This window comes from Aythya fuligula, chromosome 1 (genome assembly GCF_009819795.1).
Source record: "Aythya fuligula isolate bAytFul2 chromosome 1, bAytFul2.pri, whole genome shotgun sequence".
NCBI classification, from domain to species: Eukaryota; Metazoa; Chordata; class Aves; order Anseriformes; family Anatidae; genus Aythya; species Aythya fuligula.
The window spans coordinates 111033199-111053277 of record NC_045559.1 but is presented as its reverse complement, the minus strand read 5'-3'; the positions used below and the strand labels follow the sequence as shown (position 1 = coordinate 111053277).

The window sequence follows — 20079 nt, the reverse complement described above, 5'->3', positions numbered from 1 at the left end:
GGCAAAACATAAGCTACGTGTAAACCTACTGCAAACACTACAGACGTCACAGGATAGTTCCTGGACACTACGCTGCTCTGCACCAGTACTGCTGTGGTCCTGCCCCTCTCTCCTCTGCCCCTATACCGGTACTTATCTGAGCCCTCACTACATTGGCTCAAGGTTATTTAAAAAATAACAAAGACATTCAGAGCAGCTTTATTCTCTCAGTCAGCTTACTGAGGGGTCAGGATCACAACAGGAAGGGCAGAGCACAACAATGCGAACTGAGAACGGTGTCACCTACTGGAACTGCACCCAAGATAATTTTTCATGGGAAGAGCTCGACAGTGGGAGAAGATTGGAAAAAGAATTGAATTTGAACAAAAAGTGAAACAATTCAAGGATGCTAGCTTTCTACTGACACTCCTCTTCAGCTTTATATAAACATTTTTGTCCATAAAAGCACCAAATTTGTAGTACATTTAAAAAATCTGCATTTTGCATCCTCACCAACCAGTTCTAAATAAGAATCCTTTCTAGTAGAACTGTTCAATGGACAAAAAAGTCTGGGAAATGGACTGGGAACTTCCACTGCCTGAAGCCTGAGAAAGGCACTCTTTTCTAATTAGCACTGAACATGATTAACAGCTCTACAGAAAGCCAACGGTGATACCCTTGTACTGCCCTATAGATATTAGGAACACTAAAACTTTGGAAAGGTGAGAAAAATAAAAAGCATATGAGGTCATTTAAGTCCATTGATGGAGCCAATAGGACTGTTGCCAGAAGCGTACTTCCTATTTTCTTACTATGAAACTCATCAAACCTGACTGGTTCTCAGGATACAGTTGTTTCTGTTCAATTATAATAGAGTAATTTTCTTAATTATCTAGAGCAGCAGGAGTGTTTATTTAAATATCTAATTTTCTCTATTTCTCCGATGGTTTCTCCATGCCAAGTCACAGGGCTTCTGGTATTTTGCCCTAAGACACAAAACTACTATCTAATTAGCCTTGCTGTCAGGTTGTCTCTGTTATACTCAGTCTAAAATTTTCTTGTATTTTCATTCTTACACACAGCGAGCAACTTACTTAAATTTGGCAAATAGTTCCTCCCTCTTTTTAGAATTTATATTCCAGAAATTATTCAACTCCTTGTAGTTAACACTTTGTGCCCGTTCACAATTATAATCAAATACACTTTGCATTTAATGGGATCTCTGGATATATTTCAAAATTTAGCTTAGTTACTTGTAAAAGGGAAAAAAATAATACTACTAATAATAAAAACTAAAAGGATAAAGGGGCATTCATCATACCTAATACATCAACTAATACATCAACTAACCAGAGCATACATTTCCCTGACATACTGGATATTAATCAGCATTTCTAAAGAAAAATATATTATTATGTACTCCTGCTTTAGGTAGTTTTGTGCTAATATAAGCTTACATGTGTGAACAGCATTGATGATCATATTTCACTTAAAAAAACTGTGCATCTGTTTTACAATATTCTTGTTATATGTTTACAGGTTATTACTAATAATTATGTTTAAAATTAAACTTAAAAAAGTTTAAGCTAGACCATATAGTATGCGCATTAAGAATTTTTTTAACCCATTCTAGAGTTAACTTTTTCCTAGATTTTTTCATTCAGATCTTTCGCCTCTGCTTCAAAGAATTTTATGAAATTTGGTGTTGTCCAGTAGTATCAACAGTATATCTCAATGGGATTCAAATGGGATCCAATGGGAACAGAAGAATGACCTAAAAACCTGGGGAGGTAATTTAATAGAGCTCTTGAAGAACTGGGATTCCTCAGTTGAACTTGAAGAATTGACCTCGTCTTAATCTCGTTTACAGTTGGTCACAAAGCTTAAAACACACCTGCATCCTGTATTGAAAGCTCTTTGAGTAGTCCCAGCAAGAAAGTTCTTCACTTAGTTTAAACACCTAACAGCAACAGCTCCAAAAGCCATTGCCTACTACAGAAGCAGGCTAAAGCCTATCTTCTCTGAGCTCCAGTGCTTTTTAGCCATTTATTTCTGTTTTAGAAATATTGTCTATTGATTAATACTAGTCAACAGCAGAGGGAATCCAGGTTCTCAAGGTACACTGATGGTAAGTACAAGCTATAACGTTGCTTTTCTTTAAACAAGCAGAATGGGTGAAACCCGTTTCCCTGCTATTCCTGTACTGTGCACTTCCTTGTGTGTGGTTATCTCCAAATAGCAGTAACAGCTCTTCTCATTTCTCAGAACCAGGAAAAACACGTTCATGATGCAACTTTAGAAAAAAACAGGTACAAAGCAGTTGGAAATTAAGAAAACAACCAAACTATAAAACAAAAGAGTCCATGCAACAGAATTCAAAAAAAAAAACGGGGGGTAGGTGTTTAAAACCATGCGGTTTGCATCACAGTATGATACATGGAGAGCATATACACCAAAATAAACAAAATGTCAAAGGGGAGGCTTTAATATTGGTAGTTTCTGATGGAACCTCTACCTTCAAAATCTAGACAGTCATGGCACACTTAGACACTACACAGGACACCACATTGAGCATTAGTCTACCCTTGTGAATGGCTTTCTTCAGGTTTTCCATGTCCTGTAGTACAAGATTCCTCACTAACATACTTCTTCCATGAAGATGCTTCTCAAATGTTAACCTCTTAACTACTTACATTAGCCACACAGAAAGTTAGACTACCTATCATAATAGAAAGGCAAGATTGTTCTATTTCTTCCTCTCACTTTCCGAAATAACTGGTTTCCAACAAAGTTGAATTTGCTAAGAATGACAGCCGTTAAGATTTTGATATTCTGTAGGCAATGAGAAAAGTGCTAGAAAGTTTATTCAACAAAAGTTTTATTAGCATGTGCAAAAAAGTCCCAGACTGTCAAAATCCAAATAACAAAAACTACAAAAAAAATCTCTTCACATTGGGGTATTGTGTATGAGTGCTGAGTTACCGCTCTAACTACAGGACACAAACTCGTAGACAACCACCACAAGTCTTTTGGGTGGCTTGTGGAAAAAAATGCATCTGTTCTACACATTTTTGATTCAACAAGATTCTTCTCCACCTGGTAACACACCAACTAACGAACCTAAAATTGTTAAAGACTGAAACAATCACAAGGAATGAACTTTTTTTCTCAGTCATCTGCCTGGCTTTATACCTTGCAGTAGAATTCACCAGACTGATTACTGCCCATGGTGAAAATGTAATAAATAGATTTTAAAAGTACAAAGGTCTATCAATTTGGTACCCACTCATAAGCCTTAAAATAAGTTGCTGTCTAGGACAAAAAACTACATCTCCTTGCATTTTTCTCACACGTAAGCTTAGGAAAAATATAAGGTTCTGAATGAGAAATACATCAGCTGCTAAGCCCATGGACCATCCTGAACCCTTAAAAGCTCCCTCACTACAATTAGAGCAAACAAATAGGACTAATAATTTGAATACTTTACTCTTTAAGGTGTAATGTCATGCAAAAGATTACACCTGAGAGACGACCACAATAAATATACAGACCAACTGTATGCTTTTCTTATTTAAAAGAAAAATAAATAATGAAGGATTTTCCAAAGTGGCTACTATGGCATATATTTAATATCTGTAATTAGTTTTAGAAGTCTTACTGTAAATGACATGCATTACAAAAGAAACTTCATTAATGCAAACACATTGCTTACCTGAAGGTAATGCTGTTGATTTAGGTAGCTCAGTTGGTGTAGTTTTACTGGTACCAGGGCTCAAAAGTTTTACATAATTAGCAGGGAACCATCCTATCTGCCGCTTTTTCCCTCGTGCCTAGTGAAAAAAAAAATAAAAATATTTTAAGAGCAATAAGCACATCAATAGATCATTAGACAAGGCAGTTCAGTCAGTATCTTAACTACTTGCAGCCACACTAACAATTTAGAGAAAGAAAAATTAATTTTATAAGGAGACAGTCAGCTATTTTCATGGTGATATTTTTATGTTATGATATTAATGAAGTAAGCTTTTACATTACATGAAGTAAGCTTTTATAACATCTAAACAATTTTTACTACTAATTTGAGTAATTTTTCACTGAACGGTTTTCCTAATTTGTGTGCTTTGTAATTAATACTACAGTCCTACTCCTTCTAAAAGATTTCTCAATTTTTTTTTTAAGCCATAACTCTAGAATGTTAGGCTAGCAATGGCAATAATGTGTAGCAACATTAAAATGCTTTTTATGATGGAAAGGACTGCATTTAAATTGATACCTCAATTGTAATAGTTTAAGTAGAGATTAAGATTCTCAATTACTTCTTTTCTTTTAAGGAACAGTTTCTACTTTGCAGTAGTCTCTCCTGCCCAGGCAACAGAAGGAGGAGTACAAACATTTGTCACATTAACCAAGAGTTAGAACTACAGTAAAACATTATGGTCTGAAAAAATGGGTCAAGTTCAGATTCAAATACAAAATCCCCAAGCTGGGTTCCAATCAAACAAAAAGTAAGCTCTGGCAAATACAGTTATATACGGGTAGATACTATCCAAATGATCCTAATTAACAGATGCTAGGGTTCTGGAAAGTATACCAGATGTTCTCATGCTCTCTAATCAGATAACATCACTACAAAAATGTTGTGCACACACGTATTAGTGTGCGTGTGGTCTGTGTGTGTGCTGAGAGAGAAACAGACTACCACACACCTGACCTAAAAGAGGGCTCTAAGGTTTGTAATGCAGCTGCAATTAGTCACTTTCAGAAAGAGGATACTGGGACAGACAAACGCAGGCCTGATCCGCTGTGACAAAACCTGTGTTACCAAACCATAATAGAAATTTGACAGAAACTACATCCTGTTATTTCATCAACTGCATTGTTCATTGCAAATAAAATCAGAAGAAAAACCCTTTATTTTTCTCAAGTAACAGACATTATTCTAAAACTTTGAATCAAATCTCTGCTTCTAAATCTATTAAAACTATGTTAATAATTACTTTAGCTACTTATCCTTTTTAGTAGTTAGAATAAACTTAGAATGTTAAGCATGTAGCTTAACAAAAATAAGCAAAACAAAATAGATATTAATTATAGTGAAAAAAATCATCTAACACATATAAGTATTACTTAGCTACTTCCTTCCCTCTTTTCTTCTTTACTGAAAATGACAGCATTTGATCTACAGTGTTTCTAGATCATTCATTTTAAGATATTCTGGAAGATTGCACCCAGCAATGTAATGTAATGTAACACATTTGCCTTACTTTATTTCACCTTTACTATGACCTCTCAGACAAGTACGATCAATATTTACTTTAGGCTGAAACTTAACAGTATATATATTTAAAAAAAAAAAAAAACCGCCACTTTGAAATTAAATACATAAAGAAATTAATATCAATGTCCTTCTCCAAATCCAGTCATCTTATTAAAACTGCTTTGTTGTTGTTGCTTCTATCTTTAATCAGTTCCTCAATCTGTTTCACCAATATTGCTCCATTAGCCCTTGTGCTCACATAACAAAGGAGCAAAGACTAGTATTACAATCTTGGAAGAGGAGAGTGAAAAGAATAGGAAGGGGATTTCTAATGAAAAAAATAGTTGGAAAACTAAACATAAGACAGTAAGGTATCCAAAGTTACAGATAAGTACACAATTAAAAATTAAACTTAAAAAAAAACTTCACTCTGTTCATTAGCTGTTAACTGGTAATTGTGTCAGCTCTTGCCAAGTGAAGCTTATTTTGTGACTTTTTTGCACAATTTCACAATTTTAATTTGAGACTCAAAGTTAAAAGTTAACAACAGCATAAAGGTTAGTGAGAATGAAAACCATATCTCAGAAGATGATTTATCCACAAAAGAATTAGAAAAAACACCACCAGGAAAAGCAAAAAAGGTGGGTAGTAACATGGAAAAAATATCCAAATTTGAATTAGTTCAAACACGTGCATTACAAACAAATATATTACATTTTTTCAGATACTGTTCCCTATTAAAAAAAAAAAAAAACAACAACAACAACAAAAAAAAACCATTAGGTGGTATAGAGAACAGTTGAAAAAAAGAAAGCTTTTTCAATGAAAAAGCTTCAGATTTGTTTGCAGTATTTTATTATCTGTTATCTTCTTACACAACATTAACACTCTCCTCCCTGATGCTTGCAACAGACACCATTATTTTTACTCTTCTACATTAAAATTAAGTCATTGCTGAATTGCTGAGGTGAACCTATTATAATGGTAATCTATACTGTCACATTCATTAAGCAATTTGAAAAAGTGGTGGCCATCTCACAACAAGCACTGCTGTAAAATACTTTTCAATTGGTCTTACATTGGTCTTGCCTTACAATGAGACAAGTTTTCCTCCTGCTGTTCTCAAAATTATTTCAATTTCAATGAACTGGAATGTAAAGGCATTTTACTTGTAATAGCTTAGTTGATGCTGATGCAATCATCATTTTGAACTTATTAGATTACTTTACATGGAATTTCATTTAAAAAAATAAAAATCAAACAACAGTAACTAACTTGGAGCTCTCCTTCCCACCAGCCACCTGGATTCTTCTTTCTGATAAGAATCAACTGACCAGGAGCAAGAGTAAGCTGTTCTGGACCCGTTGCTGTGTAAGAGGCAATAACTTGGGCAATTTCTGTTAAAGAAGAAAAAAAAAAAAAAAAAAAAGAGAGAAAGAAAAGAAAAAGAAAAAATTATGTTAAAGCATGGAAAAAAAAAAGTTAATCTGGGGAAAAAAATAGAACATATTCTATACAATATTAACTCCACTATTATCACTGGCACAGTATTTCTATTTTGCAATTCTTTCTATAAAATTGTAAGATATTTATGTAGTTTCTTAAAAACAGTTGTAATCACAAAACAGATCAGATGTTCCTCCTTAAGTTCACAATACTACAGGAATAAAACAGAGGTGCAACAACTCTATGGGTACAATACAAATAATACGTGAAATAGAGAATAATAATAATGGCCACTATTAAAGTCATTTGGCTAGCACATAAAATCAAGTGTCATAACACTGTTTTCCAATAAACACCAATTTCCAATAATTTTTTGTATCATCCATTTGGACTATGCTTGCCAAAAAGTGGAAGAAGATGGATGTTGGTGATAATTATAATGAAGAAGTTGTAACAACAAAGGTGCAAACTAATGAAACCTGCAAAAAAATTCTCACTACCAGACTAGACAAAAAAAAAAAAGCTTTTGAAATGTGACAAACAGGATTTATTTTGAAATCTCTGTTTCATGGACATTAATACAAAACTGGTGCCTTACTCAGTCACCTAGCAGCACAAATCTGGCACAGAGTAATGGTAAGCTCACAATTCTCTCTCTGTTAAATTAGCCAAAGTAGCTAATACAGTTTACTCCTTTTTACAGTAGTTGTGGAAAGATAGGTGATCATTTAATCACCACAAAGCCTGGCAGGGTAACGCATTTTTGAACAGATTTGAACTGACAGGAGCTTATAAACAGCTGTGGGCTTTTTTAATGTCCTACTGATAGCTTTTAAAGCCAAGTTTATCATGTCATCAAAACACGGTTAGGGTGATGGAGAATATGTTTGATACCCTGATTATTGAGAACCTTTGCTAAACAAAATATGGTAGATTTGTGTTGTTTTGTGGTTTTGTTTTTTTCCTTTTGGTAAACTAAACCCAATAGTCTGCCACATTTAAGTGAGTATACAGATGTGGTTCCCAGCTTTCACAAGGTTACCCACACTATGAAAGTAGAATAGTGCTGGGCACCATCCTACATGGCCCTCTCTGTCAGCAAGCACCAAACCTCCTCTGGCCATGGGAAACAGTAAAGGCACTCAGTAACAGCGTATCTGAAAGGAGGGGGCATCTGTTGGTAATGGAGAAAAAGGGAGCAATTATTGAAAATGAAGTTTTTTAAGGAGAGGTAACCCAAAGGTATCTCCTTTGAAATAGAGAGAGGTTTTCTTGCAGGAGAGTAACAACAAAGTGTGTTGAGGACACAAGAAAACAACCAGACACTTTACTTGAAATCTAGAAGAAAAGGATAAGAAAATGAAAAATGAAGAGAAGTACTGAAGATGCAAATGAACAACATATGGAGGATGAAGAATTAGAGTGGTGACAAGCAGTCTGGGGTTGGTGGAAACAAAGACACATACAGAACTATCTACAGCAAAACCTCCCTCAGAGAATCACAGAATGGGTTGGGTTGGAAGAGACCTTAAAGACCATCTGGTTCCAACCCCCTGCCATGGGCAGGGACACCTCCCACCAGACCAGGCTGCCCAAAGCCCCATCCAGCCTGGCCTTGAAGAGAGGCACGCCAATGTGAGCACGTAGGCAAGGATAGAAAAAAGCAGGTGATGAAAATACTAGTAGCTGAAAGTTAGAACGATTTTACACGTGGATCTGGAAGTTAAAAAGTAGCATTTCAAGTGTGAAAGCACAAGATGGAAGAAAGAACTGCTAAGTAAAATACAGTAGGTGATAGTAGGAGAACAGAAAGGTTTACACATAGAAAAGCCAGCAGCAGCACAAGCTGTTCAGGATCAAGGCAAAGAAAGCAAACTACATGTATTTGGCAGGAAACACGGCTACTCTGCTAAAAAGTCTACAAGCTTCCTGCAATTACAATTTTTTCACAGAACCACATCAACTCCTCCGCCTTAGAGCCATTCAGAATGCAAAATGAACACAAGCAAAGACACCAAATGTGGGAGTTTGCAAAAATCATTTCTTTAATTATGAAAAGCTTCTCTTACTACCATGACAATTATAATATTCAGTACATCACACTATGCAATTCTATTGAGAGAGCAAAAATCTTACAGCTTGCATCTCAGAACAAGAACTTTCTCCTTTTTATCTACAAAATTATGATCTACAAGGCTCCAGGTAGCAGACATCCCCTTTCACCAATAGGCAACATAAAGATTTTTTACTGTGGATTGCATGTTAAACAAGCTGCAGTCTGAATTACAAGTTTAGCATCCAGCTCCTGCATGTCACAGAGAAGCAGAAAGTTGGAGAAAACACTGAGCAAAAACTTCTGTTTGTTTTTGTTTGTTTTGTCTTGTTTGTTTGTTTGTTATGTTTGTTTGTTTGTTTAAATGAAAGAAATAGCTTTCATTCCAGGAAGGACTTCTTAATTTTGATATATTTAAATACTGAATTAAGTAGAAGAGATCAAATTCAGTCACAGTTTGGGTCAGGAGAATGTGTCTCTCCCAAAACACATTCATTTAGAAAAAAAGAAATAAATGTCTTCTCACAGATATAATAGTCCTCATATAGCTGCTTAAATTCCAAAAGATACAATTTTATTTTTCCCTGCCCTTCAGCATACACTATTACCAATATCCACACGCTCATTCTGCTGCTTCTAGAATAAATTGGAATATTTCACCTTGTTCATGAGTGTTTCACTTCTGTTGGCTGAGCTGTTGAAGCTCATTTATAGCAAAAACATCCACGAATCTCCTTGCTGAAAAATAGGCAGGATTGTTCTCAAACTGTTCTTAAACTTTTAAACAAGGTTATGTGCTCTTGAAAACGGGAGGCAGGCACAACAGCTCAGAGCCAATGTATGCCATATTGTGCATTGTTCTGGGCAAAATGCTGGAAAACCACAGAGTGGAATGTGTACTTCCAATTAGAAACAGAGGTAAACTTGAGCTTTTTGTAGGCTTCCACTGTTCCATTTGATGATCTATCATGAAGCTTACATTCGTTTTTGAGCAAACAGATTTTTATTCTCTAGCTATATGCTATTTTGATATAGCGATTGACAGATTACACATTATTTTAATATAGACAACAGTTTTCATCAGTGCACATTACTAAAGCAGAACAATGTATTTCATAATCTACAAATGAACAAGAGCAACCAATTTATCATTTCTATGGAATTTATACTGTTTCCATTTAAATTTCTCACCGATTAGAAATAAATACTATTCAATAACAGATATAAGGTGCTGTCACTATATATAACTCACCAGGTTTCTTCCCTAAGCTTCCCGTTTTTCCAGCTGCTCCAGAAGCCTTGAAATAGAAAGTAAGATGTAAGTTTAGCACTCATAATTATTTTGTCAGTATATGAAAATTATTTAATACATTTTTCTATAACACACCAATAAAGGATGAGAATAAACATCTCTCAAAGGAAGTCTCTGTTCTTGCAGGAACTCTTAGTATTTGAGATGGCAATAAATATATAGAAATAAATTAAAAATGGTGCATGGAAGTGTATAACTATATAAAAACATCTTTCCTGAACTCTTGCCTTTCGTAGACTGCAAATACCAATGTAATTCCAAATTACAGAGCATTTTCACTGTAAATCCGGATATCTACAAAATGTGAATTCTGCCAAATTGAGTTAAAACAGCAATAGTAGTTTTCAACTCTACAAATAGTTAGGATTACAAATATGCTTAAAAGGCTAACCCATATAATTATTTCAATAATATCCATAATTTCTAAAATTTCTTACACAGCAGATTAACATGGCGCAAAAATCCTTCACTGCATTTCTAAGGTGAGTTATCTGAACTTTGTAGGTGATATGTGTTACACTAGTAAAAACTCCACCACCTTTTTCATGCACAACTGAGAGCACAGGACACTGAATAGCTATAGCTGAATACTACTGAAGTGCTGTTTGTTTTGACAAAGGTAGTTATTTCTCTAAATCTAGATGCGGTGAGATGAAGAATGAACATCACCACCATCCAGGCCAAGAGAAACGTAAGAAAAGCCCCTGTGAACACCCATGAGAAATCCAGCAAGCAGTGGAACTAGTTCAGTTATGTGTAGGGAACCAGCTATACTGAAATATAAAACTTAGCATGAAAAGCTTTCATAATTTACAAACTCAAAGTTCTTTTGCTGAAAAAGAAACCTTCCCTTAAGGCCACCAGTTATTTGGAAGGAGGTGTTTGGTTGGTTGGTTGTTGGTTGTTTTTTTGTTGTTGTTGTTGTTGTTGTTGTTGTTGTTTTTTAAATGCACTTGCAGATCTAGTGCTATTCATGCAATTTGAGTATTCAGAAACCATGTGTAATCTGGACTCTACCCCTTGCACACACCCTTCCTCAGTTATCTTGCCAACCTTTTTGGTCAACACCCTGTATAGGACAGATTCCCTGATCCCTTAAATAATTACCTCATTTTTTTCCCAGAACATTGCCAGACTTTTCTTCTACAATAAAAACGTCAGATATGGATAACGGCAACATACCAAACGTAAACTGCACTTTGGTCAGAAATATTGAATATCTGTAAAATCCTTAAAGGAAAACTTCAAGGGAGGCTCACAACACTTCAGTCTCCCCTCAACTTCTTCAGGATCCTCCCCACACATTTGCAGCCTACATGAATGACCCAAAGGGTTTCAGAATCCCAGATTTTCAGAATCCCAGAATTTCAGAATTTCTCTGTGGAAAAGATGGGTTTCATCCTCAATATTCTCCTTAAGCTGACATTTTAAAAAGTTGTGGATTCTGACACATAAAACAATAAAATCAATAACTGGAAAACTAGTTAAATAACTGACAGTACAGTGCCATTTTTAAAATGTGCATTGGTTTTGAATGCCTCTAAAAAATAGATTATTAGGAAAATACCTGTCTTGAAGATTATGTAGCTGCTCTGTGACAACATTTTGGACATTTTCCTGAATGAAGCCTGACCATTCCGGCTAAAGTATAAGACTTCACAATGCTGTATTAGTCAGCAGAATTGGCATGGCTTGCCCTATAACCTGTAACTGCTACTGGAAGATGAGAGTGGGGAAATGGGATGGGGAAGGTTTTATTTTGTTTCTTATTTAACATCTGGCACAAAAGCATCTTCCATACACACTTCTCTTTGGCGTTTTGCAAGTTAAATTTTGGGAAGGATTGTGGGAAGTGGATACTTTATATTAAACAACACTTGGATACTGCAGTCTCAGTGCAACTTTCTTGTAATTGTAACTGATTATAATTACTTTCTAGAAGGCCAGCAAGTCTTCCTTTCTTCCCTAGGTTCCCTTCTTTCTCTTTTGCCCTCTACCTTTCTCTATGACCACTGTGACCTACATCAACTAACAAAATGAAATAGGAAAGCATCATACAGAGATCAGATACAAAGACTAAGGGCCACAGTCCCGAGTAGGGCAGACTAAAAGTTCTGGAACCAGGGGCGACGACTGACACTGACATGACAGCATCAGGAACTGATACAATTTGGTATGCATTTTTGGCAAAGAACCACCACCCATTAAGAAAGAACAAGTATTTGGACCTCCAAAAGAACAAACTCCTTCCAAATATCACTTAACCAACATCCTCTTTGCCAGGTGAGGCAGGTATGGGCAGATAAAACAGGCTGTGACACTGTCTCTTTGCACTTTACTGGTAAACATATCAAGGGTATTTTGAGAGAGGAATTTCAAAATCACATTGAGCAGACTCAGTCTGATTTCTCTTCAAAGACTCTTTGCACCTTTGGTAAAAAGCAGAAGAAATACATAGAAAACACCTTCAGTGCTTCAAAAGTATCTAAATTAACAAATAAGGCACTTAAAGATGGACCCAACTGCTGGCTACCTGAAGAGCTGGAGAAATATTTTGTATCCTTTTGCTAAGAGAAACATCATGGAGAGGAAATACCTTATTCTATTTCCCTTTTGTACACTTAAGATGATAACTGCCTATGAGGATATTTTGTGACAAAGGATAAAGTCTCTTGAAACAGTAGAAAATAACTTGCTTTGCTAATTTAGTAAGACACAGCAGTAGAATTGCCAGTTGTGTTGTACAATGAGACCCCTACAATGTAGAGTAAATACGTTCAGACTGCTAAGAGTTTTCAGAACACTTATACAAAGTCTCATTCATTGAGGGGTCTAAATTTTTGTTTTTCCAACTCTACCCTGTAAGCCCTGTACCCCAACACAGAGGTAATTATTAACAGTCTCAAGGAAAGGCAGGGTAAAATAAAAACCTGTTACAGATCTGTATACATCTACCTCAACTTACTGAAAACTCCGATAACAGACCATCAACCAGGATAGTTGTTTACTTGAAGAACATAAGGGTTTTCACTTTGTTAATGTGTTGAAACTGTAAGGGACAGGAAATTCTTTAATTTAGTAGCTTGAGGCAAAAGGGTAGCACTATTGAAAGATCAGCACTGCCTTTAATTTTTCTTCAGGCCTGAGTCAACAGTGCAGAACACATTAAATTAATTTACTTTTTTAGTAAGATTTTTCACGATCAGCCAGCAGCTGTCCAAGCACAGCAGCACATCTGAAAGTTAAGACAGCCGCTATTGTGAAATCCTTTTTAAAAACTGGCTCTCTGAACAAGCTGAATAGCAAAACCCTGTATGTGTAATGGCAATTATCCACTTGGAACAACAACTATCTCCTGTGGGGCATGTGAATCACTTCATGAAAATAAGCGTCCTGAATACAAAGATCTCCGTGAGCTCTGTGCTCTTTCCTCCTTTTCTCATCAAGATTTTATCTGAAGATGTGGTTTTCATCAGCAAAAAGGGCAGTTGGAGCACTTTTTGATAAACTGCACTTAGTTGTTTGAGCCCCAGACAAGCTGAGACCAGCGAAACATCAAACTGAGTTCTCTAATACAGATAGTTTTCAGAATTAAATGTCTATTTCTGAGTTTTCTACAAAGACTTGCCAATATGTCTGCCTGTCCCTCGCCAGACAGGACAAGCATCTGGTATGTCCAATCCTTCAGGGCACACAAAAGGCAGCTCACCATATCTGAATATAAATTCGCAGGTTTTGTGACTGAACTGTGTTAAGGATATCTCAAAGGAAAACAAAAACAGGTCCTTCAAATTAAACTTAACTTCAGTTACTTCTCCGTTAGTGCTAAATAACTAATTAGTAACTATTACTATCCACCTATGAAATAGGCCTCACAGGGCTTTAGGAAGCTGACCCTGCAGGTTCCCACTCATCAACTACAATATAAACTTCCAAGTAACATAAAGAGACTTAGGGCTCAGTTTCATGATCACATGAACTTCCACAGCTAGGGAATTAATTATCTGTACACCTGCTTCTACCACCATGGGGCAAGCCAACATCTTTTTGATGTATGTCAAGACCTATAGGCAGTACTGAACTATAATCCACATCCTGCACTCCAAAAGCACACCTGGACTACCTCTACCCTGCCTACTGAAGCAACATCACAACTTGCTACTGTAAAAAATTTACTCCCGGTGACAAAAAGCCAAGCTAGTCTGCTATGATGGGCACCATAGTGCTACAATACTTGACTAACACAACTATTAAGTACTGCTATTCTAGTCTGGGACCTGATCCAACTTCATCTGCTGCTCCATAGTCTACAGATTCAAGGAAATAGTTACATGATGCAAAATATAGATAAGAAAATTTTCTAAAATGCTTCTGAAAGCAGTATCACATTACTAGTTCTCCCAAGGACTGTAAGACTAAACATAATTAATGATAATTTTTTGATCCTATCCCAGAGGATGTTATTGATGCTTCTCTATTATCTAGAAAATTACTACATAAAGTCTTTCTACAGCTACTTGTTTCACTGCAGGTTTCATTTTTCTGCTTTTTCATAAACAGAAGCAAGTTTAAGGAATGACTTTGCCCAGTCTCCACAACTGCAGGTTACAGTCCTTCATTGCTACATAAACACAGAGGCCAACACTTATGGAAAAAGCCTTACCACCTAGATTTCTGAAAATCCAGTAGAGAACTTAGGCGTCTTGTTTGCATTTAACATCTTTAAAAACCCTATTATTCTTAGAGACACAAACAAGAACTCCTTCTGTCAAGAGATTAGTACTCTATGCAGCTGACACTAAGCTGATTCCTACTGGTAAGTGAGAATTATTGTTTCAAATAAATATGGAATATAATGAGAAAGCATCTTTCTTAAGAATACCTACAAAGAAGGAAAAAAAATAATACAGACATCCTCTATCAGATTATTCTGGGATAAATTCAGATGAGACAGAACCTCTACACAATAAATAACTTTAAAATAAATTTAGCAGTTAGACAAGTTTTGGTGCCAAATTTGTTCCCCTGGACTGCAAGAACACTGTAATAAATAAAGAAAAAGAAAAAAAAAAAAGATAAACTGAAATATTTCCCTTACTATCTTTTTAAAGAAAATAACAGTAAGATACAACTCAGTCATTAAAAACTTACCTGGAAAACCAAGTAATCACAGCTATTTTGACTTGTCTCTACAAAACCGCCAAGTTAACTGCTAACATATGCAAGAGTCATTTTCATAAATGGTTTGCAATGTTACTTAAGAATTTGTTGTGAAATGTAATTATTTTTGCTTTTTCCCAACTTCACATTCAGTAAATATTTCTCATTCACTTATGAACCACTGACTTACAACTATCACTACAACACCGAGCAAAACGTACCTCCCCCGACTCAATTTTATAACAATTCAATGTCTCTACCTCAGAATCTTTGAGTCTCACGTAATTAGATGGGAATACTCCTGATTTATCACCCAGTGTTCCTGTCCACCAGTCACCATCTTTCTTTGTCACAAGAATCATGTCACCTTGCTGAAAGGTTAGGTCTCCTTGTTCAGAGCTCTCATAAGTATACATAGCAATATACTCTGCAAGAGAGAAATAAATACAGAACAAGGGAAAACACTTGATAAACTGCTCAATTATCATTTGATAAACCTAGTATAACATTATCTATCCACAGGCTAGATAGAAGATAAATTTATTAAATACTTTATTGATAATTCCTCGATATTTAATACATAAAATGAAATCTTCTAGATCAAAACTAAATACAAGCTATCACGAGGCGGCTTGAAGGAAGGAATCTTTTTGATAAAGTAATTTGCAAGTACAATTAAAATTTACATACATTATTACTTTGTATCAGAAACTACTTTGAACATATTTCTCAATGGTTTCTGTTTTGTGATGATTACTAGCATTTTCAATCTTGGGGACAGAAAAATCTCAGTAACCAAACATCTGTAGATACAGTCTTCATCTTACATATGCTGTTTGGCACTCATGTACAATGAATTCTTTCATTACTTGAGGCTTTGCATGAAGGGCACACATCTCTTTGCATCTTATGCAACAGATGGCTGGGAAACGTCAAGACAAAGCCCGAATGTGTTCTGTTTTGTTAAAACACAGTCAACTACTTAGTATTCAAGTGCAAAAACACTAATGTAGACTGACATTGAGAAATGCAATGCGTAATTGAATCACAGAACTACATGAAAAAACTCTACACAAAGAATTACGAAGAATTTCAGACAATCCAGTAACATTTTTTATACAATTCTTCTTTAACTGAGCAATATCACACTTTCTGTGGGGCATAAAATAGATCACTGACTATTATATCATCTGTTTCTAGGACCAGCTCTGGAAGTAAGAGCAGTTCACGATACTTCAGGCAGACTTACATGAATACTTGACAAAAACATGCAAGTATTCCATTACAGCTGGCAACTGTTCTCTTTGCTTGAACACTAAATCTGACCAAAAACCTCAGCTTTATTACTGAAGTTCAGCAAGAATTCAAACCACAATTACCATCCTTAATGAAAGGTATGGTTTGTCTAATGACTGCAGTTGAAGAACACGTACATCTGTTTGTACACATATAGACACATACATTAAAATTCATAATGTATGCTAAATACGTATTTCTTAAATCCTCTACACCTAATGAAATATGGATTTAGCATCTTCTATTCTATTGCTCTAGGTGACCCTGCTTGGTAGGGGATTGGACTAGATGATCTCCAGAAGTCCCTTCCAACCTCAACCATTCTGCGATTCTTTGTGATTATTTCTTAAAAATACAGCTTTTTGGACATGTTTTTATAAAAGTTGTGTCCCCTTTTAATACTAACATATAACCTGAGATATTCCATGTTAAAAAAAAAATACTTAGCATTTCTAGATTGCATTTCCTGAAATATATAGCAAGCCAGACTAGTTATATTTTGAAATAACTTATTATCTCACTTTCCATTTTGGATAGATCTTTAACATTCTCTTTTTTAAATTTTTCTAGTGCTCAATGCCTGTGGCAAATTAAGTACGTCAGTAACCAAAGAGATTCTTTCACTTGAAATCTTATGTAGAATTGTAGTTGAAAAGCTTCAGGTGTACTGTAGAGATTATATAAAAATGTTCATTTGTAAACTATATTTAGATTAATTGATTTACTCTGTAATTTAAATTAACCTAGCTGGCACTGCCCTGAAGTGGATTAAGAGTGCCCACAGCCTGTTAACACAGCTCATATGGAGGCATTAACCTCCAGATGAAGAGTGGTAACAACCAGGGATGCAAGTTTTTAAAAACCCTCCAGAAAACTGACAGTTGTCTGCGCCTCATGCTGCATCCTTAAAAAATGAGGGGTAGCCTTGGCTACAAAGACCACAACTTTCAGCTAAAGAAATTAGCTATAAATAGCTTTAATGAAACACTGGAAATGAGTTTTGAGTGCAATTGAGGTATCTATTAATAATTCCTAACATCATGAAGCATATATAGCTATGTGTTTATTTGGCCCTCTGCAAAAAAACATCCTAAATGCTTCCATTGGTTACCAAAATATTTATGTACGGAACAGTAGAAGAAATTTTAATAGCATGTGAAATTATTTTTTCTACAGACACAACATCTACAAATTTTTACTACAATCACTTTAAATCGCTCTAGAAGCAAACTGATTTGCACTTCAATTCTAACAGGCATAATCTTAAAACAGGCTTGTTTTGATGATTCTAGGCTTGTTTTCTGGTAATATGTAGACTGCTTTTATTTCATTACATAGTAGAATACTGTTAGTGCTATTCAGTTTGGAATGCTTACCTTCACCTGACATAGTTGCTTTTGCTGCTGGTGATGCTACTCTTTTCAGACTAGCAGGACTTTCTGAAGAACCAGAATCCATGCTTTAGAAGAGAATAACGGTTATTTAAGAAATTAAACCTTTTCAGAGGATGCTTACTGTATTTTAAAACTAAAATATGCATATACATCCATAAGCAATTCCCTTAAACAGAGATAGTGAATTTACAAATTAAAGCTTTTATGCACAATGGCTAGTCATGGTTAAAATTAGGAAATTACATTCAATACACAAATTGCTACATCTCCTCTTTTCCCTCAAAAGAGAAAAAAATCTAAAATCATTCTAATTTATTTAACTAATGTTAATGTTGCCTTCATGTTACACAGAACCAGATTCTGATTGTTTCATCCTCCAAGAGTAATGGTAAGTGATTAAGCTTTGAGGTATTTCTTTTAATTTTGGGGAAAGATAATCTAAGACTTACATAGATGTAATTCATAATATCCAAAATACTATTTTTTAGTTGCAAGTCACATAAAATTAAGAATTTATTAAACTTTAGATCTTTGTTGGTGATGCATTGTGGAAGGAGAACTGAGATCAGCTTACATATTCCTAAACTGAACTTTTAGAGTTGGAGGCCAAAACACCCTAGAGAAGAGTTGCATAAAATCATTTTTACAGAGTAGATTCCAAACTTTAACACTCAAGTGTGCAACTCTTCATATTTATTTAACTATGACATTATAGACATAAAGTATGGTAAAAGCAAATACAATACCTTGTTGACTTCCTAATGGGGCCTGAAATAAGCTTCACATATGACTTAGGAAACCACCCCTTTTGTCCTTGAACTTCTCCAAACCACCACATATCTTGCTGCTCTAAAACTGTGATGACATCATTTTTGTTGAAATTAAGGTGGTTGTCTTTTTTTGCTCTCCAAGGATACAAAGCCTGTGCTTGAAGCCCCTCCACTTTTTCGCCCTAATGCAAATTTGAAAAAAGAGAGTAGCCAGTCATGCACCACCTTTCATAAAGAAAGCTCCTTAAGGAATCTTATTCTTGTGCTACTTATTTAGCAACAAAATACACATACTTCTCCTCAACTGCATAAAGCAAAATATATCAATTAAAATTACAAAATAATACAAGAAATGTTCAAAATCCTCCTCCATTTCTGTTAATGTGTAAGCGCTACAATGCAAAATTATTGGGGGTTTGCTTTTTTACAAGTTTTACAATTAAGATATACATGTCTTAAACCTTGATGAAGCTATTTTGGCAGGGTTTAAAGTAAACTTTATGGAAAATGATGCTTTGCTGCAAGTTATGTATTGTATACTCCAACTTTTTAGTTTTGCTCTAAGACACTAAGGTATTTAGCATTTTTCAGAACAGCACATTAGCTTACAAAAACAGTACGTCCAGTTGAGGAAAATGTAGTGCCTTAACAGATGGACTGAACTCATCTGGTGTGAAGCTTTGCCATTGCTATACCACTTAACTACATAATCCACTTTGGAACAAAGGTTGTTGTCATGTGATTCAATAAAAGCCAAAGGAAGTGACCCAAAAATAGCACCCTGCCAAAACATTAAGACTGGACCACCACAGTTGTAAAAAGCCAGCACAGAATAGCAGCTTCTTCATGTTAAATTGTGCCACTGCCACTAACTCTTTATCACTCCAAACTGATACAGTTCACCACCAGAGGACTGCTTTAACTGCCAGTGTTCTTTGCTTTCCAGAAGTTCATGCTGGGTCAGAAGAGTTTTAATGAACATAGCTGCTCACCTGACCCAAGACAGGAGAGGGAGATGATCCTGTAACAGTGGCAGGAGTGAAAGCTGATCGCTGCCGCAACTGCCCTGCACTGGGAACAGTCAAAGACGGCTGAGCTGCCCAGGCATCCCAGTTATCTGTCTCTGGTTTCTCATTAGTGTTTGTAGGCCATCTGAAAATAAGAAAATGACATTATTATTTTCAGTTGAATAACAATGTTCATGTGGGAAGATTGTACAGAAATAAAGTCTACATTCTAGGTTTCTTTCTTGTAGTTGAATATTCCATGAGTTATTAGCAGCTTAACTCTCAGGTGGAAGTAGTGCAATCAAACATAGGGTTATAATAAATATATCTCTAAAAGGTGATCTCTAAGAACAGTTGCTTGTCCTTGCTCATTTACAGCCAGCTATTCCTTAATTTAATTTCATT

At 35.5% G+C, this 20079-nt stretch overlaps 1 protein-coding gene across 7 annotated transcripts in view; it reads right to left on the bottom strand.

The window, feature by feature from the left end:
• ITSN1 (intersectin 1) overlaps positions 1–20079 on the bottom strand; it is a 124160-nt gene that overhangs the window by 24218 nt on the left and 79863 nt on the right. For all 7 annotated transcript variants that reach the window (XM_032203002.1, XM_032203040.1, XM_032203018.1 and 4 more), the window contains 7 exons: positions 19660–19819; positions 18644–18849; positions 17880–17962; positions 15468–15634; positions 9988–10033; positions 6512–6633; positions 3692–3809 (listed from right to left, as the gene is read on the bottom strand). In XM_032203002.1, the coding sequence (XP_032058893.1) occupies positions 3692–3809; positions 6512–6633; positions 9988–10033; positions 15468–15634; positions 17880–17962; positions 18644–18849; positions 19660–19819 (902 nt within the window). The remainder of the gene's footprint in view (positions 1–3691; positions 3810–6511; positions 6634–9987; positions 10034–15467; positions 15635–17879; positions 17963–18643; positions 18850–19659; positions 19820–20079) is intronic.